The 25,933-nt window shown below is 60.8% G+C and overlaps 1 protein-coding gene and 1 long non-coding RNA gene across 34 annotated transcripts in view; one reads left to right on the plus strand and one right to left on the minus strand.

Annotated features, from left to right (window-relative positions):
* The window catches only part of LOC117313922 (uncharacterized), a 100,890-nt gene extending 92,413 nt beyond the window's left edge, over window positions 1-8,477 (plus strand). Inside the window, exons 4-6 of one of the 13 annotated variants that reach the window (XR_012324018.1) lie at window positions 49-771; window positions 854-937; window positions 2,109-8,477. This is a non-coding gene — a long non-coding RNA (uncharacterized lncRNA). Of the gene's footprint in view, window positions 1-48 lie in introns of all 13 variants that reach the window. The other 12 variants (XR_012324020.1, XR_012324021.1, XR_004528535.2 and 9 more) reach the window with 12 other exon arrangements.
* The window catches only part of PLXNB1 (plexin B1), a 28,286-nt gene that overhangs the window by 966 nt on the left and 1,387 nt on the right, over window positions 1-25,933 (minus strand). For 2 of the 21 annotated variants that reach the window (XM_073787892.1, XM_073787893.1), the window contains exons 2-35: window positions 25,690-25,835; window positions 21,116-21,168; window positions 18,942-20,054; window positions 18,032-18,214; window positions 17,629-17,757; window positions 17,402-17,502; window positions 16,974-17,106; window positions 16,553-16,709; window positions 16,139-16,247; window positions 15,954-16,062; window positions 14,531-15,538; window positions 14,217-14,339; window positions 13,831-13,924; window positions 13,573-13,745; window positions 13,276-13,427; window positions 11,397-11,502; window positions 11,084-11,220; window positions 10,597-10,773; window positions 10,199-10,370; window positions 9,768-10,010; window positions 8,921-9,097; window positions 8,695-8,843; window positions 7,789-8,203; window positions 7,474-7,652; window positions 7,255-7,321; window positions 6,893-7,039; window positions 5,917-6,085; window positions 5,535-5,638; window positions 5,376-5,460; window positions 4,963-5,147; window positions 4,636-4,796; window positions 4,397-4,544; window positions 2,231-2,512; window positions 1,107-1,181 (exon numbers count right to left, since the gene is read on the minus strand). In XM_073787892.1, coding sequence (XP_073643993.1) covers window positions 1,107-1,181; window positions 2,231-2,512; window positions 4,397-4,544; window positions 4,636-4,796; window positions 4,963-5,147; window positions 5,376-5,460; window positions 5,535-5,638; window positions 5,917-6,085; window positions 6,893-7,039; window positions 7,255-7,321; window positions 7,474-7,652; window positions 7,789-8,203; window positions 8,695-8,843; window positions 8,921-9,097; window positions 9,768-10,010; window positions 10,199-10,370; window positions 10,597-10,773; window positions 11,084-11,220; window positions 11,397-11,502; window positions 13,276-13,427; window positions 13,573-13,745; window positions 13,831-13,924; window positions 14,217-14,339; window positions 14,531-15,538; window positions 15,954-16,062; window positions 16,139-16,247; window positions 16,553-16,709; window positions 16,974-17,106; window positions 17,402-17,502; window positions 17,629-17,757; window positions 18,032-18,214; window positions 18,942-20,048 — 6,756 coding nt within the window. In that variant the 5' untranslated portion in view covers window positions 20,049-20,054; window positions 21,116-21,168; window positions 25,690-25,835. The other 19 variants (XM_073787907.1, XM_073787895.1, XM_073787904.1 and 16 more) reach the window with 19 other exon arrangements.

The following is a 25,933-nucleotide window of genomic DNA, read 5'->3' on the forward strand; positions in this document are numbered from 1 at the left end:
ACTTTACTCAGTACCTAGCACTCACGGTAATGCATATCACCTCCCCAGTAAAATCGTTTGAGGCCAACTTCACCCACCATGCTGGTCTTCTCTGCCACAAACCCCCTGGAAGCCCTGCTCCACCCATCCTGGCTCCCCCGCCCACCAGGCAACAAGCAGTTCCTAAATTCCTACATGCCGGGTGCTGGACAAGGAGCAGGGACCCAGCAGTGATGACAGGTACGATCCCTGCCCTCGTGGGGCTCACTGGATGGGAGACAGGTATTGACCAAACACGGACAACTACATAACCACAAGGGGGGCTGCCACAGAGGGAAGGGTGGGAACAGGAGGGGCTTGCCGGTCACGCCTCCACAAGGGGACAGCTGTGTCACACGGCCCCGCCTCCCCCACACCGGCACCCACACTGTTTGGAGCAAGGCACCTGGACTTCACGCTTGCGCATCACTCCTGTGTCAAATGCCTGTCCCCACTCCAGGCCTGAGCCATGAGGCAGGGCCCTCATCGCTCAACAGCAACGGCCACATCCCTGGGGCCACGCAAACATCTGGGTAGATGATTCCAGCAGGCACTCAGTGGGTTGACCGGTGGGCGCTCTGATCCGGAGGCCCAGCCCAGGAATCCCCCAGAAAGCCCCCTTACCGGCTCTGTTGTGCCCTCATCTGCCCCAGACCCTGTGCCCAGACCCTCCTCTCTGGCAGCGCATGCAGCCCAGCCAGGCCCACCCCCCGAGAGATGGCCTGCACAGCACACTGCCACATGTGGTCTCAGGTAGGGCTCTGAGGGAGCACAAGGTCGGGGCACAGGTGGCCGCTGTGTGTTCCTCCCAGCACATCCTGCACACCATCTCCAGGCCCTGGTAGATCCCCAGCCATCCATCACCACCACCATGCCCAGGAGCCCGGCTGAGGAGCCCGGATGGGAAGGGCGGCAGCAGGTAAGAGCCGGGCCACTACCAGGAAGCACACCTGAAGAACACTTCCCGAGCGCAGGGCTCAGCCCCCCTCCACCACTCTGTGCCTGGGGGAGACCCGAAGGCCCCACACTTGCGTCACAGAGCCAGTCACCCTCTCGCATCATCCTGACCATGCCCAGGTTCTGCCCACCTGGTCATAGTATTTGTTGATATACTTGTAGAGTTCGTGCAGGGCCACTCGCACCCCCAGGTCTCCAGAGTAGTTCTAGGGAGGAGAGACAAGAGGTTACAGAGATAGGGGGTGCTGCCAGCCACCAGAGGAGGCCCAGGACCCCAGGCAAGGGGAGTGGGGAAGAGGGGGCTGGGAGGTAGAGGAAGGAACAGGGCCCTGCACTGGGAAGCAGAGCCCCTCCACAGACAGGGGATGCCAGGCTAGACGTGCTAAGCTGGGGACAGGATAGGACCAAAGGGCCTCCTTGGTGGAGAGAGCCTGGATCTGTAGTTTCACCATGGCCTGGGGTCTCCACTGGGGCTCGGCCTCTCTCCCCCTCCAGGCTCCAGCTGGGACCCTCTGGCATCCCAGGCAATTGCAGAGCCAGGCAGAATAGGTACTGCTCACAGGCTGTGACCCAGCATAGTTCTGCTGTGATCTCATTCAAGTCTTTCCTGAGGTCACACCCAGGTCCCTCCATGGGGACATCTCTGAACCTCAACCTCCTCTTCAGGACAGTGGACTTGATACCACCTAACTTGTAGAGCTTTAATGGGAATCAAATGAGAAGTAATCAAAGCCCCCATGCACGGCAACACCCCAAAACTGTAGCTGCTATTGTTATTGTGGTTGTGGTCATCATCATCGTGGTTTCAGATTTACATTGTTTATAAATTCCCCGGACTGGACTGTTTGGAGGCTGTTTTAGGAGTAGGTGGGGGCATGTCTATAGTGCCAAGGAAAGCAGAGCAGTAGGAAGACGTGGACAGGCAGTCCTGGGGCTGAATCCCTGCCACCTCGCAGTCCTGGGGCTGAATCCCTGCCACCTCGCTGCCTTGAAACTATGGTCCACAGACCCCGAGGGGCTGCAGAGGGGCTGCAGACATCTAAACACCTGGCTGAGTCAGGCTCGGTGGCAGCTGCCAGGACAAGGCCCCTGCTGCTCTCTGATGAGACACTGGGAGCCCTGGTCTTTTACAGAGGCAGCGGGAACACTGTGCTGAGGCCCCCAGGGCTTCCCTGCAAAGGAGCAGTGTGAAGGGGGCAGGACCCTTGCAGCAGAAGGCCTATGCCCAACCCAAGAAGCAGAAGGAGGGCCATACCCGGGACAGCTCGGCCAGGATGGAGTTCATCTCTTGATCACTGGCGGGGATGGTCTGTCTGATGTCTGCATAGTACCTGCCAGAGATCATGGGTCCGGCAGCCGCTGGGGAAACAAACCCCTCTTCACCCCACCAGGCCCACCCCTGGGCCTCAGCTGTAAACACCCACCAATCCGTCCAGCCATTATCCCCCAGATGCAATCCCTTTCCCTCGTACCTTTCCACCATCCGTTTGTACCGGGGAATATCCCGAGCATACAGAAGTTTGTTGATGGGAGAGTCCTGGGTGCCAGTAGGTGAACAGTGAAAGGAAAAGAAGGATAAGAGCTCCTGTTAGGGTGACCAGCTGTCCCAATTTTCCCAGCACTGTTTCAGTTTTAAAACTAAGTCCTGAATTGCAGGAAACCTCCTCAGTCCCAGACAACCCGGATGGTTGGTCACCCCACCTCATTCCTTCTGTCACCCCTCCCCCAGTGTCCCATCTCTGCTGTCATCACCTTGAGCTTCCCCCCATCTCACTCCAAGGTCATCTCTCAGCTCCACGTGCCTCCACCCGGACCTGGCAGGGAACTGGCATGCAGGGTGGGAAGGGTGCAGTGCCGTGTGGAGCCCTAATACTGCTTCTCCAAGTGCTATTCATTCCCCATGTAATCATTTTAAAAATCAGGAAACTAACCCCGAAATTTAATTAAATTGCCCCAGACCACCTCACTCCTGTGTGGCTGAGCTGGGATTTGAAGCAGGTCTCTCAGACCAGGGCCCACAATCTAACACAGCCAATACATCCTCTACCACCGAACCGGGCTCCAATCCCAGCTCTGTCCCAGTGGCTGTGGGCAGCACACTTCCATTCTCTGGACCTGCTGCCTCATCCTACACCTGCTGGGAGGGTGAGGCAAGACTGCACTGCCCCCTGTGAGCAAGGGGGTGAGCGCTGGGCCTGAGGCAGGATGCCTGCTTCTCAGCAACTCTCCATGGGTGGCCCTTGGCATCCTGGTTTGCACTATTCCCGAGCTACCCAGGAAGCATCTGCAGTGCTGCTGGGAAGGGGAAGCAGTGTGAAGATCAGGCAGAAGAACCCAGCTACCATACAGCACACACCCTGGAGGTGACCCCTGGGTCCTGGTGTGGCTCTGTGGTTCTCAGCTCATCGCAGGCAGAGTAATGAGCGCAGGCAGAGGAAAAATGGCTTACAAAAGACAGCACTACAGAGTGGAACTTTCCATCTTGTTTCCCCATGGAGAACTCTCAAGAGGTCCCAGGCCCAGGGGTCGAGGCTAAGCAGAGTCCGTTATGCAGAGCCACGACAGCCCTGCCTGCTGGGTGCCTGAGCAGTCATAGTGGTGACCCCATATCTGTCACAGGACTCTCTGGGTCCTGACCACTGTGACAACATACCTCCCCCTCTCTGTGCCACCAGGCAGCCCTGACCACCTCTCCTCCATGCTTCCCAGCTCCCCTGTCAGCACACCCCTCCTCGCCTGGCCCTCCCCTGGACTCTGCTCCCTGTACTGCACGGGCTGGCAGACACTTCCACTGCCCTTGGGAATCAAATCTCCGAGCTGCTGGAGCAGCCTGGAGCTGCTCTGCGATTGTAGAATCCAGGGGCTCACCTCCTCCAAGTCTCAGCTCACCACCGCCAGAGGCCCGGGGTGCGTAAGGAACCCCTCCCTCTTCCTCACCCCCACATCCAACCCACAGCTTCTGCCTGCCCTGTACCCTCTAGTCCCAGCATGAACCTGGCCACCGCTCGTCCCAGGGACAACACAGCTTCCTCTCTGGACGCCAGGCTCCAGTCCATCCACTGCATGATTGCCAGGAGGCTCCACCTAACTCTCAGGTCTGACCACCCCCTTTGCCCTCAGGGTGAGCCCTCGCCAAGTGGCCCTGGCCTCCTGCCGCACCGCCAGCACTCTTTGCTCCACTTAACCCTGTGAATCAGCACACGTGCCCCCTGCCCTTGCTCATCCCTGAAGGCTGAGGCACGGCCACCTCCTAGGGAGGCCAGGGACAAAGCCTGTCCCCGGACCTGCGGTCAAAGGCCTCCTATATCCTCCTCCTTGACATCCTCAAGAAGGCCTGGAGTCTGTGCACCACAGCACTCTCCATCCCCGGCTACGCTGCCCCACCCACCTAGACCCTCCCGGTCCACCCCAGCCAGCTCACCCGGCCCAGCTTGTGGTCAGCCAGGGTGCAGGCATCCATGAAGGTCTGTGCAATGACCAGGAACACTGCATCCATGTTATCAGATGTCTGCACGTCGAACACAAACTGCGGGTTTTTTATGATATTGATCCAGAACCTCAGCGGCAAGCTGTGGGCGGGGCAGGTGTGGCCAGTGAGTGTGCTGGGGAGACAGGAGAGAAGACCCCGCACATGCTAGGCCCGCTCCGCCCCACCCCCACCTGTTGGTCTTCCATATATGGACGGTGTCCTGGTCCGAGATGCCATGCTGCTGGGCCTGCTCATCCAGCAGGTCAAAGAAGTACTTCACAGCGAGCGGCACGGGACGGCTGGTGCTGAGAATCACCTGGAACAGGTCATCCACAAACTTCTGCAGGGTGCCCTGCGGATGAGGGGAAGCACAAGAGATGCAGTCAGCAAGGGGACCTGACCTCAGCCCAGCCCAGCCCAGCCCAGCCCAGCCTCAGATGCCTCGTGACACCAGGCCTGTGCGAGCCCCACATACTCCCAAATCCCACTACCTGTCTCGTCCCTGTCCCCAGCCCCACCTTCATGGACAGCAGGCGGGTCAGGTAGATCTCAGGGATGGCCTTGGCTCGCTCCCGCTCCCCGCCCCGGAGGCTGCCCCTCCGAGGCCTGGGCGGCTCCGGCTCCTCGCTTGGCTTCACCAGGTGCCAGGGCCGGATGCCCCCCTCGTCCACATCCTCCAGCATTGGGGTCCCTGTACCAAGACCTTAGAGCTTGTCACCCCTCATCAGGTGCCCCCTGCCCTAGACCCCCGGGGTCCTGCCAAAACCTGGGAGTGGGGGCACCTGGTTAAGGGCTTCTCTGGGTGGAAGGGAAGTAGACACAAGCCCACCCTGAAGTCCAGAGGACCTTACCCCGTTACTGGAGACTGGGCAAAGCAAGGGTAGAGGACTGCGATGGCAGGGGTGGGGCGGGGGGGAGGGTAAGTACTCACTCTCTCCAGGGACATAATCCTGGCTTTCCCGGAGGACATGCTTGGTGAGGCAGGGGACGAGGGCCACAGTTGCTCCGTCTGGGACCTGTGGACCACAGTTGGTGACCCCTCCACCAGCCCACCCCACCACAGCCTTCCCCCAGCTCCCACCCCTCCCACCTTATAATGCTGCAGGGTGTTCAGGCGCCTCCACAGACCCTGGACCTCAGAAGTCACGTCCTCGTCAGAAAGAATGAGATGCCCGGCCACCCCAGACCGCCATTCTGCAAGGACAAGGTGGGCTTGGTCCAGGGCTTTCAGAATACCCTCCCTGCACTGGAACCTGTCCCCTCTTCTACAAGGACACTGGCCCCTCCATCGGGGCAACCTCACCCAACTTCTCTGAAGTCCAGAAACAGGGGCCCCTCACCAGGTGACAGGTCGTCCCTGTAGAGGTGTTCCAGAGCCCACCTCCCCTGGGTGATAAGCTGACCCCGTAGAGCTGGTTTAAGGCCAGCCTAGCCCTGAGGGTCCCCAGACCACCCTTCCCCTCTGCCCTCACCGACGTCCAAGGTGCGGGGGTCTGGCCGCTGGGCAAGAGGCACTCCTTTATAAAGCTGGTCCAACATCTTTTCCTTGGCCTGGGAGATGGTGTCACAGTCCAGGACCTTCACAGGCACGCCCTGGGCTTCTCCCGCTCCAGGCCCCACAGCCAGTAGTGCATTCAAGGTCTATGCACGATACATGGGAGCAGTCAGGGCTCATGCCACATGTGGGATGACCAAGATGCAAGGCCAAGGCCAGGGACAACCCATAAGGAAGCCACTGCCTCTGACCTCCAGGCACCAAACAATCACTCCTTGTCTCTTCACCCGCCTGCCTCCCCAGGGACAGCAGCTCCCTCCACTCTGTGGCCCCAGCACCTGGCACAGAGCACTAATGTCTGCCGGGTGAATGGCAGAAAAAATGGGAGAGCACAAGTCCCTCTGAACTCTGATCCTCAGGCTCCCGGCGCAGACAGGCTGAGGCACCTGAGGAAGCCCGCATAAGAAGTGGGGTCTCCACTAGCCAGAGGAGCAGGCCTGGCGGAGCCTGAATGGGATTTTCCCAAAGGACCTCCACGTGAGCCACGAAGAGGAAAGTTTCCCAGAGGGAAACAATGGGCAGGTCTGCCAGGGTGACTCCCAGCTTGGTGGGCACAACCATGCCCCTGGCAGGATGCTAAGACCATGATCAGGCAGACACTCAGGCCCTGACACAGCAAGGACCCGGACGAGCCCCGGGCAGGGTTGGCTGCTCCCTAGACTCTGGATGTGGCCACCCTGACCCCACCCCAAACCTGGGGAACCTCTGAGGTCCTATCTTCAAGATCTGGCCCTCAAGCCTCTATCCTGCAGCCAGCTGGAGGTTAGGCTGGCTCAAACCAGATGCAGACACCCACACAATCATACGTGGTCACCCTCCTCACCTTCATGGGAGACTGACTCACCAGCACGTTCTCTCTCTCCCCCCCTCCCTCCCCCCTCTCCCCCCCTCACCAGGGGACGGTACTCCACGTCCTCTCGGAGCAGGCGGTTGTCATTCAGGGTGTATTTGGCTTTGCCAGTCACGCTGTCTACCGGCCCCTTGTCCACTTGATGCTTAATTCCACGGAAAAGCATGTACAGAGGCTCCCCTACCGAGTCCTGGGAGAGTGGCGGGCAGTTAGGACACCCGGGGCAGGGGACAAGCATGGGATGGAGGTGCTGGGGGAGGGGACAGGACGCTGGCCGCAGAAGGCTTAAGGTGGCTGAGGACATACTGGGCAGGGGTGCCCAAGCTGTGCTGGGACAAGAAGCTGTGTGGTTCAGAGTCCTGACTCTCCCTGGAGGGGAGCCCCACCCACCTCTGCCTCACTCACCCTCACGAAAGTGTAGAGGCAGATAGACATCCAGTTGGTGAGCAGCTTCTCCACCACGGTCTCTGTCCTGGGATGACAGGAAAGAGCGGGCAGAGTCAGCAGGTGGGGACCCAGGGCTTTCTATTCTTCAGACCCCAGGCCCCAGAGGGCCTGACTCAGGTCTTGGCTCCAGCTGTCCACAGCCACCTGGCCCCCGTAGCGTCTTACGGGCATACAGACCTGCGCAGCATCAGCTTGGGGTTCTTGGCCACGTACTGGGCCACCAGGTCACTGAGCAGGGTGCGCAGGATGTCAGTGAAGTACTCAAGCTTCCCGTGCAGTGCCACGGTGAGCAGAGATGCCACGTAGGCGCGGTCCCGAGCTGAGAAGGTGCGCTGGCTCTCCAGGGTGTGGATGAACTGGCGCCAGGGAGAGGGGATGGGTGGGTGTGGAGGGCAGATTCAGAAACGGAGGGACTGAGAAGGGATGGGGCTGGAGGGTAGGGGGACCCCCTCCCCACCCCTGGAGGGCCCAGATAGGGGGTGGGGCCGGCACCTTGATGAGGAAGAGCTTGCTGTTAAGCAGGTTGGAGAGCTGCCCCAGCCCTTGTTCCACAGTGGGTCGCCTGCTCTCAGGCACGCCCAAGTCCCGGTGCAAGGGTGACTCCTGGTGCCCAGGGAAGAAGACCCTCTCGGCATACACCTTGTAGTCGAGGAAGGGGATGCCGCTGCCCAGAAGGTCACTGGTAAGATCAGTCATCTCGGTCATAAGGTCTGTTGAGCAGAAGAAGCCAGGTTTGGGCGCAGATCCCAAGGTGATGGGAGCAGGCTTGGGCAGAGCCCTGGAGCGTGGGGTCTTCGCAGCCTCACCTGTGAACTCCTTCTTGCAGCGGTCCCGCACGCTGCTCTCCAGATTCTCCAGCTGGATCTGCACCTTCTTATAGTCCCTCAGAGCCTGCTTGCTCTTCCTCCTGCTCAGCACCAAGGTCAGGGCAGGGAAGGCCAGAGGAGGCCCGAGCCCTTGCTGGGTCCCACCGGGCCCAGGCCTGCCCAGGCCAGCACAGTCTAACCCTGCCATGCCCAGCCAAGCCAGGGCCTAGTCAATAATTCAGCCTGTCCCATCCCAGGCAAGTCACACCCACCCACGACTCATCTAGCCCAGCCTAGCCCAGGGATCAGCAAACTATAACACGGCCAAATCTGGCCCCTGGCCTGTTTTTGTAAATAAAGATTTGTTGGAACACAGCCATGCTCATGTGTTTATATGTTGTCCGTGGCTGCCGCTGGGCTATAATAGCGGAGCTGAGTCACTGCCACCCAGACAGCCTGGCCCACAAAGCCCGAAATAGTTACTCTCCTGCCCTTTATAGGAAGTGTTTGCCTATCCCTGGTCTAGTCTACCCCTTCCCACTCCAGCCACACCTACTACCTGCCCAACCCAGCCACATCTGGCTGCACCCACCTGTACATGAGGACAATGATGATGACACCCAGAGCCAGAAGAGAGGTGCCCACCCCCAAGCCCACCTGGGCTGCCATGGGGAAAGCCACAGGGCTCTCGCCATCGTACTGCACGTGGCCCAAGGAGAAGCGTAGGTTCCCCATCTGCACCTGCACAGGGAGCCACATGTGAGCAAGAGGTCAGCGCACGCCCGATGCCTGCCCCGGCCCAGAGCCTGCCCACTGACCGTGAACTCAGGCAAAGCATCAGGCACCTCCCGGAGGGCATGGTGCCGGGGTAGGGGCTGCTCCACGGGGGGCTCGCAGTACAGGTGGTGCCGGGTCAGCGTCTTCACCATGCAGGGGCCGTCCCCTATCATGGCCACCACCTCCTCCTTGGACATTGCAAGGTCCAGATTCTCCCCCTGGAACATGGGGTCACTGATTGATCATTCAGAACTCTTCCTTGAGGGGAGGAGCTGATGGCCACTCAGATCCTATCTCCCCAAATGTGAGACGGATGGTCCTGAGACCCACCCCCAGGAGCAGGGCTGATGGTGCCTCAGCACCTCTTGTCCTGCACATGGGGTGACAGCCCCATGGATGTTTCCCAAGCTGCCCCCTGATCCTTTTCTGCCCCTCCCGATCCTTCTTCCTTGAGTCTTAACTTCTCCGGAGCTAAAAATCTGGAGAATATAAAGCTGTCCCCAGATCCTACGCAGTGACCTTACAAAGCAGAGCCCCTGCTACTGCGTGTGTCAGTACACACGCCAAGTATGTGTCCACATGAGACAGCCTGCCAAATGGGCATCAGCCCAGGCGCCTATTGTGTACCTCGCCGCCACTGCGTGTGCCAAACTATTTACATATCGTTATTCAGACACCTGCCATAGGGTATGTCAGGACCCAGACCACAGGACCTAAGCCCCGGCCAGGTGTGTCTGGCTAGGCACCCCGCCGCCAGCCCCCTCAGCACTCGCCATGTCCATCCACTGGCCCTTACTTTGCAGTCATGCCCCCTGTGCCACACACAGCAGTACCATCCGGCAAAGTGAAGGGTCTTGGGGCCCTGCCAGATCCCACTAGGAGCAGTACCTCCACAGAGAGCACACTCCCAGGCTTGTGCCGGAATGGTGCGGTGGGGTCCTCGGGGTTGAGCGGCTGCAGAGTGGGGTCGGCCTCATAGGAGAAGGGTGTGGGGTTCAGTGTTGCAAAGTCAAAGACCAGGTTTTCAAGGATGAATTCCACACGGACCCAGGGGTCCTCAGGCAGGCCTGGGAGGGCCGGCGTGCGGCACGTGATGAGCTGGGAGGAGTTCACGTGGCAAGGCTCCTCAAACTAGGGCAGAGGGAGGGAGGACAGGGAGGGCCTGCTGAGGGTGCACAAGGGGGGCGTCCAGCAAAGATGGGGACATAGCCTCCACTGGTACCCGCCACCCACAGCTGTCTAGGGGTGGGGGAGGGATGAGGGGCAAGGTGGGCGATGGCTAGCCCAGTGCAGGCAGGGGATGCCCTTGGGGCTCCTACGTGCAGGCCGCCACAGGAGGCTCCGGGGGAGCACGCCGTCTCTGGGATCACGCGGTGCCTCCACCCAAGCCCCTGGCCTGGTCCTGGCGCTCTCGTGGCCACAGTCACTCGGATTCTTGGTGTCTGCACCACGTCCAAATTCTGGCCACGGACCCATATCTCACGTCCTCCACTGAAAACACAGCCCATGAGCCACTTATGGCTTATGTGAACAAGGCTTTAAAGCACAGCCCAGTCCCTGATGTTAGGTCAGCTCCAACCCAAAGCCCCACGGCCCCTCTCCCCACCAGCAGCATAGGAGTCGAAGCCCCCCACATAGAGCCCTACAAACCCCCATATACTGGAGCTGCAAAGACCTCCCAATCGCATGCCATGCAGCCCTGCCCTCGGCCCAGCACCTGAGGAAGCTCTTGGCGGGGCCAGCAGAGGTGACATTGGGATCTGATGTGTACTCGAACTGGCTGTGATGAAGCCTCCGCTCAGCAGCCCCAAACCACACAGCCACGGGGAGTGTGGCAGGCGTGGGGTGTGGGCTGGTCTCACACCGCAGTTGCTCCGCCTGCTGCTCCAGCAGCCTGAGAAGGGAGGGAGAAGTGGCAGGCAGGCCCGACTGGGCCAGAGGGGCACAGGAAGGGGAAAGGGGTGATTCCAGGACACGGGACCCACTCGGGCCACAGCTCACTTCCCCCTTCAGTGCTGATTGCAGTCTCCACAAGTGACCCTGGAGGCTGCACTCCCAAGAAAGCCCCAGCTTCGAGAGGGGCTGGCCACTTTTTGATGGAGCAGACTTGGCCCTCTCCCCATTTCTGCTCTCCCTAGTATCCCACCCCTCCATCTTCTCCCCGGAGCTCAAGGATTTTTGCAGAATGAGGAAGCGTCCCTCACAGGTGACAAGGCTGGTCTCCAACTACCACTCGGATGTCCTCCAGCCGCCCGGTCAGAAGCTTGGAGCCATGCAGGGTGAGGTTGGTGCCCCCGGCTCTGGGGCCTCGGGCCGGGAAGATGGAATGCACCTTTGGGTCCTGTGGGAAGGGGACAGGGAGAAACAGACAGGCATCAGGCCAAGAACAGGGAGGCAGGGGGAGCAGACAAGGAGGCCCTGGGGTGGGGAGCCCCAGGGAGGCGAACCAATGGGCTGGGAGGAGCCACCTAAGGGGGTGGCCCATGGGTAGCTGGTGGGGACTCAACAGTCAGGCACCTGGTAGGCAAAGTCATGCTCTGAGACGCCGCGTCCTCTTCCTGGCACCTCCACCATCACAGCGCCTGCCACCTCCTCCCCGCTGGCCCCAGTGATACACACAAGGCTGTGGGCACAGGGCAAGCTGGGGTGCTGGGCCACACTAAGGGCCCTTCAAACTGACCCGGCCGCCCCCTCCCTGCCCCACTACATCACGTGTTCTCCCTGGCTCCCAAGATTGACAGAGATCCTCTTGCTTTGGAAGGAATTCCTTAATGACTCACCAGGAGGCTTTGGCCTCTGAGAATTAATATCTGTGGTTCAATCATTCAAGTCCACTCCCAGAGGCCCCTGACAAGGAGAATTTCTCTCTCTGTGGGGCACCAGCCCTGGTAAGGCTGGTGGCAGAGGTGGGTTGCTGAGCTAATGAGTGGGCCTAACCAGCCACCATCACCGTGGGCACAGCACCAGTTACAAGGTGGTGGAAACTTGATTTCCTCATGAAAAAACGTTCCCGAAAGCCTCTAGTCAGGTCTGGGGATGGACGTGAAGGGAAAGTGAGCAATCTAAGAAATGCTGGTTCTTAGCCAGGAAACAGAAGCTTGGGGCAAATTAATCTCCAGAATGTGAAGCCTGCAGTGGTTCGACTCTTTGTGACATTGTCACGGTCACTGCAAACACCCCGAGAAAACAGAACAAGCGAAGTGTGAACTACCCGGGAGAGGCTTCAGCTGGAATGTATTTTAATCACTTTATAAATCGGTTCAGAAAGTACTTTAGTCTCACGGTTCTAGAATCATTAACACTCACCTAAAGTTCTCAGTCATAATACATTCAGGGGGAAACAACATGCTCTAGCAGAGTCTTGTTGAAAATAAGACTGCAGGGTACTTGCCTGGTGGTGCAGTGGTTAAGAATCCGCCTGCCAATGCCGGGGACATGGGTTCAAGCCCTCGTCCGGGAAGATCCCACATGCCACAGAGCAACTAAGCCTGTACTGAGCCTGCACTCTAGAGCCCGCATGCCACAACTACTGAAGCCCACGCGCCTAGAGCCCAAGCTCCGCAACAAGAGAAGCCACCGCAATGAGAAGCCCGCGCACCGCAACAAAGAGTAGCCCCCGCTCGCCGCAACTAGAGAAAGCCTGCACGTAGCAATAAAGACCCAACACAGCCAAAAATAAATAAATAAATACATTTTTTAAAAGAAAGAAAATAAGACTGTGGGACCCCAACACGGGCCTACAGATCCAGACCTCTGCAGGAAGTGGAGGGAGGTGGTCTAAGGACCTGCTCTGGGGGGTTTTGAACCAACTCTCCAGGTAACCCTGACATTCGGCAGGTTGGAGACCTGCTGCTTGTGGATGTCTCCTTCGCTGTGTTCTGCGTGTGCACATTTGGGACCCTGCAACTGCCAGCCTTGTAAGCCACAAGCCCTGGGAAAGTGGGAGGGGTCCCAGGGACTGGACAGAGGGGCCTGACACTCAGCAGGTGTGTCATAAGTCTATCCCCGTGAGGAGCCTGCCCAGGGCAGTGCTTGGGGAAGAAGGGTCAGCAGGTGGGAAGGTCAGCCGCAGAGCACAGCTGTCTGGGATCCAAGGAGCCTGCTACCACAACTATGCCCGTGGTCACTTGGAAAGCCGGGTGAGCACACCTAGGCAGTGCCAGGAAGCAGAGCTGCCTGTCAGCTCTGAGCAGTGACTAGACCCAGGCCAGAAACCTGCAGGTCTGTGCACAAAGCCAAGGCCTTGATAGTAACCCCAGCCCTGAGACACTGTGATCAGAACCAAGGAAAGGGGGAGGGGGAGGGCAGACGAGTAGTGGGTGGATGGCCCTAAGCAGGAAAGCCAGCTGTGAAGCCCGCGGGGTGCCCCCTGCTCCTGTCAGTCCAGCCCACTCACCTGCTGGACACCTCGTACTCCTGAGCGTCCACAGCACAGGGCACTCCAGCCACCCTGACCGTGTCCTGCACGTCCTGCACGTGTTGGCCCAGGTTGGAGCCCCTGATGGTGACACGGGTGCCTCCGTCTACAGGCCCAGTCAGTGGCTCCACCTGTTCCAGGACAAGGATGGCTCACCTCCACGCACCTGTTGACCTTTGGCAGCCTGGAGAGACAGCCCCAGCCTCCCACCTTTTGGGACACTGAACCCATAGCACCCCGAACCCCTTGAAGGGATGCTCCAGCATTTCAACACACCGAGTGGATGAGGGGTGCTGGGCACTGGGTGACCACAGCCTCAGCCTCGCCACAGGCCTCCTGGGCCACGCAGCGTGGATGCTTCCCCTTGCACCACACACAGCCGTATTGGGGCATGGCAGTTTGGCAGCGGCTGCAGTCCTCGTGTCCCACGGAACAATCATACAGCACCACTGGGGGCGGAGAGACGAATGTGAGAGGCAGGCCAGGAAGAGCCCTGTTGCCACCAGCCAGTCCCAGCAGCCCCGGGTCACTCACCGTGCAGCCCATCCACACTGTCCACACGCAGATGGCCAGCCCGACGCAGAAACAGCCCCACGCGGAGCTCTGGCTGTAGAGCCTCATAGCTGAGCTGGAGAAATGGGAGTGGGGTCAGAGCCCAGGGTTAGGGGAGGCGTCAGGCCTGGGGAGACGGTGGTCAGAGAAAGGACCAAAATGACTCATGGGAACACAAAGCCAGAGGCCAGAGCTGGGATACAGGACCCCATGGGGCACAAGGTCAGAGGTCAGAGCTGGGGTACTAGGACTCCCTCGGGGTCACTCAGTCAGAGAATGGGCTGGGATGAGTGCGGTGCAGCCAGCTAAGCTTGGTAGCCAGCCTGTGGCTAGTGCGCCCTTGCCCACCCAGGACTCGGGATCTGTACCTGGTGCTGCTGGCAGGTGACATGGCACCGGGTATCTGGAGGCAGCTCGCATTCGACCCGGGCCTCAACCACCACCTCGTGGCCCTCCAGCTCCATCACACACTCATGGTCGCCTGGGCTGTCCTGGGGACAGAGGACACAGCTACGGGGGCAGCTTCAGAAGCCAGGCCTGGTGAGCCCCACAGAGCCCCAGCACAGTCCCCGGGTTGGGACTGAGACCTGAGGCCGTGCCCTCCCCTGCTCCCCAGGACTCGCGCATAGTTTGCCAACAGCCAAGGAGGCCACAGCAACAGCTGCCAAGAGGACACACTCACCTGGAAGAGGCGCAGGTTCCTGCCCAGCAGTCGCACTTCTCGCTGCACGTGGACCGGCATCAGGCTGGAGCCCTGCACACTCTCCACACAAGGGCAGGAGCCTGCCCCCAAGGTCATCTCCTCCTGCAGGCACCAAGCGCCAGGCAGTCTATGGAGCCCACCTGCCGCCTCATCCCTTTCCCAGGCACAACCCCGGGGCCAGGCCAGCGTGAGGCAGCGGACGCCCCCCTCCCCTCCATCCTTCCCCTGCAGAATCGCAAGGTGGCCAAGAGGCTGCATCTGTCCCGATCCCCTCCCCTGAGGCCTCCTTCCTGGGCCGGGTCTCACCAGCTCCCAGAGCCCAGGGGTGTCGTACTGGTAGTCAAGGCTGGACAGGAGGATGAGGGGGGCGGGAGGGCCCTCGTGCTCAGCAGAGTCTCCATCACCTGAGAGGAGGGTGGAAGTGGAGAAGGCGGGCGTGTCACCCCCTGTCCACTCATCCGCCTCGGGCAGCTCGCCGCCTTCTCTCATGAGCCAGTCCAGAGCAGGCTTCGTGGAGCCAGCGGCCCCTGGGAAAGTGGTGGCGGGAGCCGTGCTGGGGGGCTGGTCCAGGGGTACCGCAGAAGGGAGAGCCTCGGGGCCAGGCTCTGCAAGGGCGGGGGGCAGTGCTGCTGCATCTGAGGGCGATGGGTGGGAGGCCAAGAGGTCCTCGGCGGTGGCCATGGGTCCGAAGGCTGTAGGGGCAGGGACAGCGGTTCCAGGCCTCTGGCGGGGGCTGGGAGGAGGAGGGGCCTCGTGGAGAGGTGAGCCCGTGGAAGCCGAGGCAGGTGTGGGGCCGGGACCTGCCCACGGCCCCCGGGGGCTGAGCAGGGAAGGCCTGGCCCCGGGGGGGACATCCAAGGCTGTGGCTGTGGAAGGAGTGTCCACAGGAAGGGCGTCAGGAGTCAGGGCGACCGTGGCCCTGGGGGCTGTGGGTGGGAAGGAGGTGGGTGCGTCTCTTGCAGGAGGGGCTGGGGAGAGGGGCGGGCTCTGAAGGGGGAGGCAGAGAAAGACAGGAAGGGCCACTCAGCAGGCAGGTGCGGGAGCGGGCAGCAGGCAGGCAAAGGGTGTGTTAAGAGAAAAGGAGACCAAGGAAAAGAGAAACAAAAACAGCCCATTAATTCTCCAGAGGGGAAGGGGAGGGCGCGCTCTAGGGGCGTCTATGGCATCTGTGCCAAGGTGGGGCACGAGGCCAGACCTCCCCTCCTCTCAGCTACAAACGTCCTCTCCCGAAACAGGTGGGACGTTGACAGCCGTCCTCCAGTGAGTCCGTCACACACAGCAGCTCAGGTGCTCACGACAGAGCACCCGGGGCAGGCAGACACACAGACCCCAGGCCATGAGAGAAACCCTCACAATGGGGAGCCCGAACCCCCCCTGGGGCCCGGTCAGGAGTTGGGCTCACCTGTCGGCTGACCACCATGGGCCCAGCATCACATAAGGCCTTGTGCGTGCACAGGTGCTGCCAGACGCACCAGTTACACCCCCAGAGGCTTCTCACGCAGGCCTGGCACCTGCACAGAGCACAGCCATGGGGTGCGGATCGCCACAGGGCAGCCCAGGGGCTGGGGGTCGGGGTGAGGAACTCACTGTGCAGACGGGCGGAGCAAGGTGACGGCCATGCAGTCATAGAAGGAGAGGGAAGCCTCGGCAATCACGACGGTGCCAAACCTGAGCTCCAGGCTCACGGAGACGTGGTCTGCAGAGGGAGGAGCGAGCTGGGCTGAGGAGCAGGAAGGGGCACTCAGACCCCGAGCTGACGTCCCAGACCACACAGGGTGGGTTTAGCACTCTGACCAGGAAGGGGTGCCCAGGGTCGGGAACACAGTCCACAGAGTAGAAAACAGGGACTTTAGGGATTGGGGACCAGAGGGGACCTCAGAGAAAGGCATCGCTGCAGGACCCTTTGCCTGGATTCACACCTCATCCTGATCACACCCCTTGGAGCAAGATGGGAGGAGAGCGGGGCTCCCAGGCCCCGGGCTGGCTCCTTCTCTCACCCACCAGCTTCTCTCGGCAGCTCTGGAGCCTCACTAGGGTCTGGGGAGGGGCACATCACACCAGAACTGGTCAGCAGGGCAGGACTCTGGTATTCCCCAAAGTGGCAGGAATAAGACTCCCCTGGCCACAGGGGTGGCAGATCGGGTACCGACAAGAAAACCTGCGAAGAGAGGCCAGGACATGCTGTTGGAGCCACTGGGCTACAGATCAGGGCTCCGTTTACAGGCTTCCAATGTGGGCAGGCACCAGCGGCCACCAGCCCCCAGTGACCACAAATACCCTCCAGCCTGGGTTAGTAACAGATGGAGAAAGCGGAGCCCCAAGAGAAGCGACTTGGGCAAGGCCATGTGGTACTTAAAATTCAAGGTTGTAACCCATCACCAGAGCTCCCCCCGGCCAGGGCTCCGCCTGCTCTGGTCTTCACCTCCCTCCTCTCCTCACGGCTGATGTTAGCAGGACTCAAGGTTGCCACTTGCAGACAGCCCACCTCAGGCTGGAAGCTCCACAGCCACCGCTCTAAGCCCTGGCCCCGAGAGCACTCGGAATGGCGACTGCACCTGGGCAAGAATGACCAGTGTCCACCTGTGACCCTCACGGGGCCACTGGCAGTTCATGGGGCAGGGACACCTACAATCCTACGGACCTGGGCAGGATCCTCAAGTGGGCCACGACAGGCCTGGCAAGTCAGGGTGGAGGATAGGGGTGAGAGTAGGGCGTTGGGGCATCCAGGGGTCAAGGGTTGAGAGTCAAGGGCCAAGGACCAGAAACCCTGGACAGGGCAGGAGAATTGAGGGCATGAGGCTGGGGTTGGGGTGGGGCTGGGGAAGGGGCCAGGGTCGGGGGAGCGCTGACCTGCCGAGGAGCACACACCACCCACAGTACGGGTCCCTGTGAGCCAGGCAAGATGCACAGTCCAGGTGCTGAGCACAGGAGGCCACAGGAACCTTGAGAAGCTACAGCAGCAAAGAGGACTTGAGGTCAACAATCCAAGCACCAGTGGCTCTCCACATATGGGCCCCCAGCTCCCCCGAGGCCCCTCCCCGCAGTCATGCCCTCCCTGGCTGGCGCGTGGCACTCACCGTGCTCTGGGTCATGACGTACAGGTGCTCGAAGGCCCCATCAAAGATGAGGTCTCTGCTCACCGCAGACCCCTGCTGGATGATCCGTGTGGAGTACGGGTGGCCATCACTCCCTGGGCCCAAGTAGACCTGAGATCAGAGACCACAAGATCTGAGGCCCAAGGCCCTCCCCTCTCGCCCCAATAAAATAATTTACAGAATTTCCTCCTAGAGAGTACAGGTCACACCACCCGTCCCCAGAAAGAGGAACACAGGTCATCTCTCCCAGCCAGGGCCAGGGACACATCACATATCTCACATCGCAGCCCCAGGGGTCTCAGGCGTAGCTCTGCCCAGCCTGGGTCCCCAGCAGCCTGTCGCCTCCAGATCCTGGGGCAGGGCCCAGTACCTCCTGTGGACTCACCTTATGCAGCTGCCCTTGACTGTCACCCAGGAAAGCAATGGTGTGTCCATCTTCCACAGTGATCGCCACGGCTGTTAGCTGAACCCCTGGCCACTCCAGAACTGGCGTGGCTTCCAGGGGGACACGGCTGGCCATGGGGCTGGGCGTGTGGTCTGAGCCACAAGGGTAAGCATCCAGGGTGTCCTGCAGGCAGCAAGAAGCACAAATAAGGCCCTCCCTGGATAACGTCCACTGGCCCCTCCTCCCTGGACAACCCCACCCCTTCTCACCATCTCTGCCAGCTCTTGGCTCTCCCACAGCTGCGTTCTTAGCCTTGCCTCAGTGGCTTACCTCCACAGTCTGCAGCGGCTCCGACCCCCTCTTTTGATCCCCACATGCCTGGGGCCCCACTTTCTCCCATCCCTGGCCTGGGAGCTGCTTCCCCCAGTTCATGTACTCAGCCTTCTCCTGGACCACTTTTCCAAAGCCTCTCCAGCTTGCATCCTCCTCTCCAGGTCTACTAACCTGGGTCTCCTCCCACCTCTCACTGACTCAGTCCCCCTATATGTGGCTTCTACCCTTTTCATCCATCCTGAGACTAGAGCCAAACAAGTCTCAACCTCACCTGCCTCTCTCGCTCAAGAACCTAAAACAATAGATTCCATCCCCTCTACATTCTGGGTCCCTGCCCCATTCCCAAGAACCTCAAATGCCCTTTCAGTCCACCTACACAAATGCCATCCCTTCAGCGCCTGGTCCAAACCCACCCCTGCACAGCTGGCTCTCTGTCTCCCTGAATGCCACTCTTACCATAAGGTACCCATCCATCACCCAGACACAAAGGAATCACTTAACATCCATTGACCTGATCAGTAAATGCCTGGCCAGTGGCCTCAGAGACAGGGAAGGGCTGGGCGGTGCCAGGACTCACCACGGGCAGCTGAGCACAGTCGGAATTGACATCATACTCAATGTAGGCCACCTCCGCCCCATCCTCAGCGCGGCCCTCCCGAGTGTAGCAGGCATCACGTGTGCGATTAGCAAGGCGATCCACCTCATCCAGAGGGAAGGCACAGAGGGCAGAGGCTCCAGATGCCCCGGCAGCTGCCAACGGGGGCCGGCCCACAGTGGGGGGAGCGGCCGAGGAGAAGGCTGCAAAGAGCACCTCCCCCCGGGCCACCTCCGCGGACATGGCGACAGCCGCAGCCTGGATCAGCCCATAGCGGCTCCCCTGACAGGCCAGAGGCAACTCCACGTAGGAGTAGTAGTGCTGGTCCCGGAGGCACACACGGGACACATAGGCACGGAAAGCTCGAGACTGAGCTTGCAGGTCCCGCCGGAGAAACAGGAAGTAGGCACTGGCCCCGCGTGCAAAGGCGCTCACAAAGTGGTGGCTGTACTCGGAGAGGCGGCCCACAGCTAGCTTGGCCGTCTCCTCGTAAGAGAAGGCAGCCTGGGGGTCCAGCGGCCTTAAGGCGCGGGTAGTGATGGGAGGGATGCCTCCCCCCACACCCCTGCTGGTGTAGCCCCGCCCCACAAAGAGGAGGGGCTCCCCAGCCAAGCCCTGGGCCACCAGTCCCACCGTGGTGACGGCAGGGTCGTTGGCAGCCACATACTGGGTGTCCCCAGGTCGCTCTGGCCGCAGCAACAGCTGCCCGAGCTGCCCCAGGCGCCGCTGTTCACAGACCCCCTGGTGCACACTGCCACACACCACCAGGGCCCCAGGGCTCACCAGGAGCAGCTGGTTTGGGTTGTTGGTGGGCTGGGCCTGAGGGCACTCATCAGGTGCCACAGGTGGCAGACAGTCCCTGCTGTCTAGCACAGGGCCAGTGGACACAGTGGCCTCCAGCTGCAGTTCAGGGCTCAGCTGGAACAGGAAGTTGGTGGCTCCTAGGTAGAGGGTGCCTGAGGTGGGATCCCGCGCCAGGTGCTGCAGATGCGTACCATTGGGAGTGAAAGCAGTCGGTGGAGGGGGCTGGAGGGTGAGGACCCACCCGGCCCAGAGTGCCTGGAGAAGAGCTGGGCCGAGGGCAGGCATGGTCACCTGGTAGGGAGAGAGGTTGAGCGGGGCTCATGTGGCCGCGTGAGCACCGTGGGACCACTGGTGAGGAGTAGGACTGTGATGCTGCCAAGACGCCCCTCCTAACTCAGGGAGGGGGGAGCAGGGAGGACCAGGCTTAGATGGCACTGTGGTTAGGATGACCCCAGGACCACACACTAGCAAGAGGTCAGGAGACATTTTCCTGGAAACTTCAACGCTGCCCATTCTCTGTAAGCACTACTCTCTCAGGAGACCTGCACCCCACACCCCTCACCCTGCCCTGCCCTATGTCATAACAGGGTCCAAGGGTAAGAGGCTAAAGGGGCAGAGACATGGGAAACATCCCATTCCCAGGGACGAGGGCCTGGAAGGGGCAGGAGGGCAAGGGATGGGAAGAAGGGACCCAGAACCCCAAAGAGAGAAAGGCACCCTCTGCATGGATGTCAGTTTCCTGGGCAGAAAAAGGGAGGGCAAGGTCTCATGGGCCACCTGCATGTTAGAGTAGGGTAAGAATTGGATGAAGGGCCTTTCAGGCTAGGAATCCAGAAGGGTAATAACCACAGAACCAAAGGGCCAGAGAGATGAGGGGGGTTAAGGCTGCCAGGGAGGGCTTCCCTGGTGGCTCAGTGGTTAAGAATCCGCCTGCCAATGCAGGGGACGCGGGTTCGAGCCCTGGTCCGGGAAGACCCCACAGGCCGCAGAGCAACTAAGCCCGTGCGCCATAACTACTGAGCCTGCGCTCTAGAGCCCGCAAGCCACAACTACTGAGCCCACATGCCACAACTACTGAAGCCCGCGTGCCTAGAGCCCGTGCTCCGCAACAAGAGAAGCAACTGCAGTGAGAAGGCTGCGCACCGCAACAAAGAGTAGCCCCTGCTCTCCGCAACTAGAGAAAGCCCGCGCACAGCAACGAAGACCAAACACAGCCAAAATAAATAATTTTTTTAAAAAAAAGGCTGCCAGGGATAGGGCCTAAAAGGCTAGCTAGACCCCACCTTGGAGAGCCCTCAGCAGAGGTGGGAGTCACACTGCTCCCAGACACCTAGGTGTGAGGTCAGGCTCACCTGGCAAGGCCAGCTGGATCAGGAGACAACAGCATGCCCCGTGTGAGAGTCACCTAGCCAGGGAGAAAGCAGAGCATGAAGCTGGGGGTTGGGCTGCAGGCATTTGGGCTCCCCACCATGGAGGCAGCACAAAGGTACCTCTCTCGGCTGCCCAGTCTGCTGGTGGAGCTGGGCCCAGCCTGGCCCTCGGCCACCAAACACATTCCACAGGGACGCCTCCTCAGAGCCTACAGAGGGGGAGGGCAGCAGAACCAAGCACCCTCAGGGCCTGGGAAAGGGCAGCTAGGAAGGAGCTGCGCGGCTGGCAGGGCCCAGTCAGGCCCCCACTTTAGTCCTGTGCCCCCTGCAGCCCGTTCTCGGCACTCTCCCATCCTCATCCTCTGCCCAAACTCTCCCCTATCAGGGTACCCTGGTACATACCCTCCACACAGGCCCGGGGCTAGCCTAGGCCCAAACCACCACCAGCACATAAGCAGACACATGCTCGCACACACCAAGAAGCATACATACCACCCACCCTGGATGCACACACCTACACACAAACACATGGGCACGAGCACACACACAGATGCATGCACATACTGCCTGTGCATAGCACACGGAGACACATGCCCAGAAATACAGGCAAACGTCCCACACAGACACGCTACCCACCTGCACTTAGACACCTGCACAAAGACACGTCCACAGAGACAAACTTTTTACACAAAGAAACATGCACTCCACACAGGCACATCACATGCACCCACCCACCCAAGACATACACACCACCACCCACTTTCAGACCCCACACACACAGACTCACACACACTTCCCTGGTTTGAGCCCTAAGTCCTAGAGGGCTGCAGAAGCCAGGCCATCTCTTGCTATCTCCTCTCCTGCAGGGCAGGGCAGAGCAGAGCAGGGCTGGAGGGTGGGGGGCAGGGGGGATTGTCCTAAAGGAAGTCACCATACTAGATGTGCCCCACATCCCCAGGACCTTCGCAGACCTTGAGTGCCTGCTCTCCTCACAGACCCATCCTTGCAGGCTCCACCTGAAGCCAGGTGACACCAGCCACCTTTCCCAGACCTGGATGGTCTCCAGCCAGGAGCACCAAGATTGGTAAAGCACAGAGGACAGGGCATGCATCCCAAGCTGAGACACTTCCCCTACTTGCCTGTGCCCAGGCGGCATGGCCCAGCCCCTCCCACCACCCAGCTGCCAGTCTGCCTGTTCACTCTGTTCCCAGAGCTTCCTAGGGTCCAGGTTGGCTCCTTCCAGCCAAGGCTCCCGGCAGGGTGCTCCTGAGGCTGGCCCAGAGTGAGCAGGGCTGGGCGTAGGCTTGGAGGAGGGTCCAGCAGCCCGGTGGAAGCAGAGTACTGTGGCCACGGCCTGGCTGGGCAGTGCTCCCAAAATAGCTTGGGGGTTTCCATTTTTAGTGTGCAGAGAACAGGGCAGCTCTATGGGAGCAGGAACAAGGCAGCCTCTGTTTGCCACTGAGGGGGTAGGAGGAGGGGGCCGGCAGGGAGAGTCGTGAACCCGGCGAGAAGCCCAGGACTGTGGCAAGGCCAGGCTTCCCAGGAACCCCCCACCTTGTTTCCAAGGGATGGGGGGAGAAAGTTTCTTCCTCTGGGAAGACAGGGTCTGCCTGAGGATGGGCAGAGGCCATCTCCCATGCTCAGCCACTGCTCAGTCCCTCCTACCACCTCCCGCCTAGGGATGTGCCTTGGGCAGAGGGTCTGACCCAGCATTCGCTTACAAACATTTGCTCAGCGCCTACTTCAAGCCAAAGTTCTCCAGCCCTCAAAGGGCAGCAACCAGGACAATCCCTAAATGTAAAATCCCAGCTGGGTCGAGTGGCCCACAGGAAGCGGATGGGCAGGATCAGAACAGCTCCTGGCAAGGCCACATAGGATACTGGAGACCGACTCACGCTGGGAAAAGTGTCAGGCTTCTTCAATCACTGCCACAGGGCCGAGCAACCCTCGCCCTTCCCCACATACCATGGGTAGGAGGAGGACAAAAAGAAGAAGGGCACATATTTCACTTAACCTCTGCCACCAGCCATAGAGCAGCTCCCAGCCCCTCCAGCTTACCCCCTCCCACCTCAGGGGAACTTCAAGCGATGTATCGGAGTACATCCCTCCTTCCAGAGTCTTTGGGGCACCCCAGGGGCTGGAGTATAAAGGTCAAGCCCTCCAGTCCACATGCTCTCCTGTGCGATCCATGCCAGTGCTCCCCCGCACATGCTCTTCGTTCCTGCCAGCCTGAACTGCAGGCTGTTTCACACTCCTCCGTGCCCACTCCCTCTCTATCCCATTAACTCTGGTGCCCAACCATCACCTCCCAGGGAAGCCTTCCCTGTCCCCCCATGCTCCTGAGGAGCCCACTACACATGGCCAGTGGACATCCCCAGCCACCACCCTCGTGTATATTGCAGCTCTGCCTTGGGCTCTCTAAGCTTCAGGTTTCCTATCTGGAGAATGGGAGGCGGGGCTGTTCTGACCATTAAACATGATATGGTGTGTGCCTGGCATTAGAGGCACCAACCAAGGCCACTCTTCTCCTTGTTCCACACTCCTTAAAACTCCTTAAAGGCAGTTCCTTGAAACTCCTTAAAGGCAGGGAATGTGACTTTTGATTCAGAGGCTCCAGTAACCAGGACAAACGTTAGCACAGAGCAGGTGCTCCTTACATGTTGAAAGAACCCTCATTTCACAGCCAAGAAAACCCAGCCAACAGGGGAGATATGGAACCCACAATCCTCTCCAAGCCACCTGGCTTCTTGAAGGATGACACAGGGTCAGCCCCACTTTTATTAATGACGAGGCCAGAGCAGGCTGAAAAGGCTGGTTTGGAGCTGGGCCTCAGGTCCCCAACTTACACAGCTAGGATCTCTTGCCCATTCCCCAGATCTCAAACCCCAGCCAGAGTCACAGCCAAAGCCTAGCTCTTCTGGGCCCACCTTTCTCTGGACCGCTTCAGCAGGGCCCAAGGCTGCCTAACTTCTGTCTGCAAAGAGCAAGCACCTCTCCCCGCCCTCCTGGGGCTGTCCTCACCAACCAAGAGGGCTTATAAACTCTGCCCTTCAAACTGGGAGAGGGTTCATATCCCAGCCCTCATTTACCGAGTCGCGGGGATTAGAGTGGGAAACCGGCCTTTCCTTTCTGCCCTCGCTCTGCTCCCAGGGTCCACCCAAGAGAAGTTACTAATTGACAGCGCAAGAGTGCACAGTGCTTACCCTGTTGTTTGTGTCGAGGTGGGGTGGGGGTGGGGGTGAGGGTCCACCATTTACCGGTGAGGACTCAAGGAGTGCTCATCAGTCACCCACCGTCAGTATATATACGGCGGATGGGGGGCTGGGGCTTCCCCTCTGGGGGTGCGTGGCAGGGGGATCACAGGCTGCCTTTTGTCAGTTGCGCCGAGCGCAGCCTGGAAGGGCTGTTACTACGTAGGGGAAGCCTCGACCTCCCCGTCGACTTTTCCCCGACCCTCCTCCCTCCTCCCCGACCAGAGCAAGGACCCCACCAGTGGTCCTGGGAGGGCGGGGAAGAGGCCGGCCGGTCCCGGGCTGAGGCGGCTGCGGCGGCGTTGGCGAGGAGGGGGCGCGGAGGAGCAGCTCCACCTCCTCTGTCTCCCAATCGCGTTACAGGCGGAGCCGCCAGAGTTTCCCTTCGCGCGGAGTAGTATGGTCCCAACTCTCAGGACCGAAGCCGACCACCATTCACACGGGCTGCCCAGGCCCGGCGGCATCGAAGCTCCAGGCCCTTCCATCCCGGGGATGCGCCGCCTCGCCCCGGTCCCACCGCCCCGGCCCCGGGCCCCGCACTCACCACCCGGCCGGGCCCCGCAGGACTAGCACACCGAGGCGGGCGCCGGCCGTTCCGGGCTCGAGATCTGCGCGCGCGGCGGCGGCGGCGGCGGCGGCGGCGGCGGCGGCCTTCCCCCCCCCCCGCCCCCCGCCGGAGGTGGGTCTGGCGGAGCCGCAGCTGTTACCCGGAGACCGAGGGGCGGAAAACTGCGGCCGCTGCCCGCCCCTCCCGCCGCGGCGCTGCCACCGCTGGGAACAAAGGAGACAAAGCCGCGTCGGCCGGGCCCGGCTCCGCTCCTTCCCCCCCCTCGCCCGCCGGGCCGCCCTCCCCCCGCCCGCCGCCCAGGCCAGGCCGGAAGCAGCCGGGAGAGCCAGGCGCGCGGCCCCAAGCCGCCCGGGACCCCGCATTCCAGCCCGCCCGGCTCTGCACTTGCCGAGGGCGGGGGACTACACCCCTCCTTCGCGGGGGCGGGGGGGCGGGCTGCACCACGGCGGTAGCCAGGGCAACGCGGACGGCGGCGGGAGGAGGGTGAGGAGCGGGAGCCCCAAGGACCAGCTGCCCCACCCCGCCCAGTCCCGCCGGGCCTCACCTGCGTGCCGCGCTGGAACCGGAATTGGGAGGCCTTGGGGATGGGAGGTGCCGGACTGGGGGTCGCGCTCTGCACCGCGCCCCGGCCTCTGCCTACCTGCCTGCCAGCGCCGGGTGGGACCCACGCCCCTCACCTGCCCCGCCTGTTCGCTAACCACCACCCCCGCTGTGCGGCGCCGCGAGCTCCCTCTTACCTGTCCAATACCTGGTTCCTGTGGTCGTCCTCCTCCAACTTGAACTCCTAGGCGCCTTGTTTCTCCCCACCGCACCAGGTCTGCCCACCGGCTCTACTCCCAGGACTCCCAAACAGCCGGCGTCTCCTTCCGGCCCCCACCTCTGGCTGTGCGGGAAGAGCGCAGGCTGTGGGGTTGGGCCTGGGCTTGCGCCATCACTAAGCCAAGTAACCTGACCCCTGCCCCCCAAACACACACGCCTATT

The sequence above is a fragment of the Tursiops truncatus genome, chromosome 10, assembly GCF_011762595.2.
Source record: "Tursiops truncatus isolate mTurTru1 chromosome 10, mTurTru1.mat.Y, whole genome shotgun sequence".
Classification (NCBI taxonomy): Eukaryota; Metazoa; Chordata; class Mammalia; order Artiodactyla; family Delphinidae; genus Tursiops; species Tursiops truncatus.